This window comes from Gavialis gangeticus, unplaced genomic scaffold (genome assembly GCF_001723915.1).
Source record: "Gavialis gangeticus isolate Ggan-Ray unplaced genomic scaffold, GavGan_comp1, whole genome shotgun sequence".
Lineage (NCBI taxonomy): Eukaryota > Metazoa > Chordata > Crocodylia > Gavialidae > Gavialis > Gavialis gangeticus.
This window is the reverse complement of record NW_017729034.1, coordinates 95,953,757-95,955,670: the sequence shown is the minus strand read 5'-3', so window position 1 is coordinate 95,955,670 and position 1,914 is coordinate 95,953,757. Positions and strand designations below refer to the sequence as shown.

Genomic DNA, 1,914 nt, shown 5'->3' with positions numbered 1-1,914 from the left:
GTCCCTTCTGACCCTAGAAACTATGAAACTATGAAATTCTAGGATTGTACATGTATTTGATAAAACCGTTTTCAAGTTTTCAACTGTGATTCAGTCCTTTTTAGTTTATTTGCCTTTACACTCACAGGTCTGTTGTGTATAAGTGGCCTATGTCAAAGTCTAACTTTAGGTCTGAATGCTGTAGGAGTGTGTTTAAACACATCTGTGTTAAAAGAAACCCTATGTTCTCTGCAACCCACTGCACCCCACCCCCACATTCTTCTGCATCAGTTTACTTTTTCAAGGTTATCTGTGCATCCAGAGGAGCTTGAATACCATGATACCATGGGCTATGAGTATACCATAAAATACAAGTACACTAGATAAATAAACTTCTCCCTGTGGTTTCAAATGAAACCCAAGATACTAAAGAATATCAGAAAAACTGTGGTAAGCTATTAAATGCCATCTTGTTACAGAGGGCCACTGTCCACAGATCCAGTCTTTACTATTTTTGCTTTCTAGCTATCTTCATCACTTCTTCATGCACTTCTTCAACATAAGACAATTTAAAATACAGTTAACAAAATTAATACATATTATCTAGCAAGCTAACATGCTACTGCCAGATGCTAGTGTGCTATACAATGAATTTACTGAGAGTAAATTTGGTATTTGGTCTGAATCATATGTAATGAACCAAAAAATTTCATCTTCCTTAAATTCCTTCACCTGCCCTGATTACTTGGTTCATAAAAACTGCCAGCTCTTCAAAGGGAGGATTTTACCAAAGGGCACATCTGCTCTATAGTCTGCAACGTAGTACAAACAGACTAAATTCCGCAGCATAGAGCCCCATGCTGCCACAGCTAAGTACTTTTGGTGCCTGAGCTAACCTATTTAAAGTTAGCATAGGTATTGCTAGCCACACTGCAGTCTATAGCAGAATCCAAAAGGATTTCCAACTTCTCTGCTCAATTTCACACAACTAAGCTAGAATCCTTACTTTCCTTTGAGTGATGTGTATCTATCTATAGAAAATGTAATATTTCCTAGGAAATGTTTTATTCTTAACACTTTTAATGTAGTCATAACATAACAATTAATTGAATAATATTTCCTAACAGAGTTGTTCTAGCAGAGAGAATGTTAATTCACACTATAAGGTAAATTGCTTACCTTTCTCTTTCTTCTCCAGTTTCATCCAAGACCCATGCATAGGCAAAAGAAGCTTTTCCAGCCTTTTTAGATTCCTGTTCATATTTGTGCATAGTTCTTTTGTTCACATTTCCCAGAAGGTAGAGTAAATGACCCATTAGAGTACTTTTGCCTGCATCAACATGACCTAAAGAGGAAAAGAAACAATGAAACAATGTCACTTTTTCATATATTAGCTATATAACATAGTTAGGAAATTAATACACCAGTGCATATGAAATGTAGTGCACTAAAAGGTTTTTTTTCCACATTCCTGCAATTCACAGAACTATTATATATAGTATCAAGGCAGAGAAATATACAATTTCAGTAAGACTAACATGACAAACACCTCTGTACCATCAAAGTTACTCTAGAAAGGATAATGCTTTAAAAGATTAATCCAAATCAAAGTGCATTTTCTTTTGCTTTGAGGAGGAAAAGAGTAGTAGGCAGAAGGCCAGTTTAGCATGTTAGTCTAATTAAGATTGAAAGAGGGTCCTTCTGTATAGCAATGGCCAAGCAGATGGGCTTGACAGCAAGGAACACATTTGCTCCTCTATCATTTCCAAATTTAACCAGCACAGATTCCTGAATGTCCAAGCTGGCCTAAAGATTTTTTTTTTTTAAGGGCATTACCTATTACCACCAAATTCAGCAGTTGCTTTCCTCCTTGCCTCTTCTCCAGTTCTGCTTTCACATCTATTTGTTGTTTCATCTTGCTAGACTTTTTCACTG

The 1,914-nt window shown here is 36.2% G+C and overlaps 1 protein-coding gene across 4 annotated transcripts in view; it reads right to left on the bottom strand.

Moving 5' to 3' along the window:
• Positions 1-1,914, bottom strand: part of HBS1L (HBS1 like translational GTPase) — a 120,077-nt gene that overhangs the window by 30,263 nt on the left and 87,900 nt on the right. For 3 of the 4 annotated variants that reach the window (XM_019526852.1, XM_019526853.1, XM_019526855.1), the window contains 2 exons: positions 1,816-1,894; positions 1,159-1,324 (listed from right to left, as the gene is read on the bottom strand). In XM_019526852.1, the coding sequence (XP_019382397.1) occupies positions 1,159-1,324; positions 1,816-1,894 (245 nt within the window). The remainder of the gene's footprint in view (positions 1-1,158; positions 1,325-1,815; positions 1,895-1,914) is intronic. The other variant, XM_019526856.1, reaches the window with a different exon arrangement.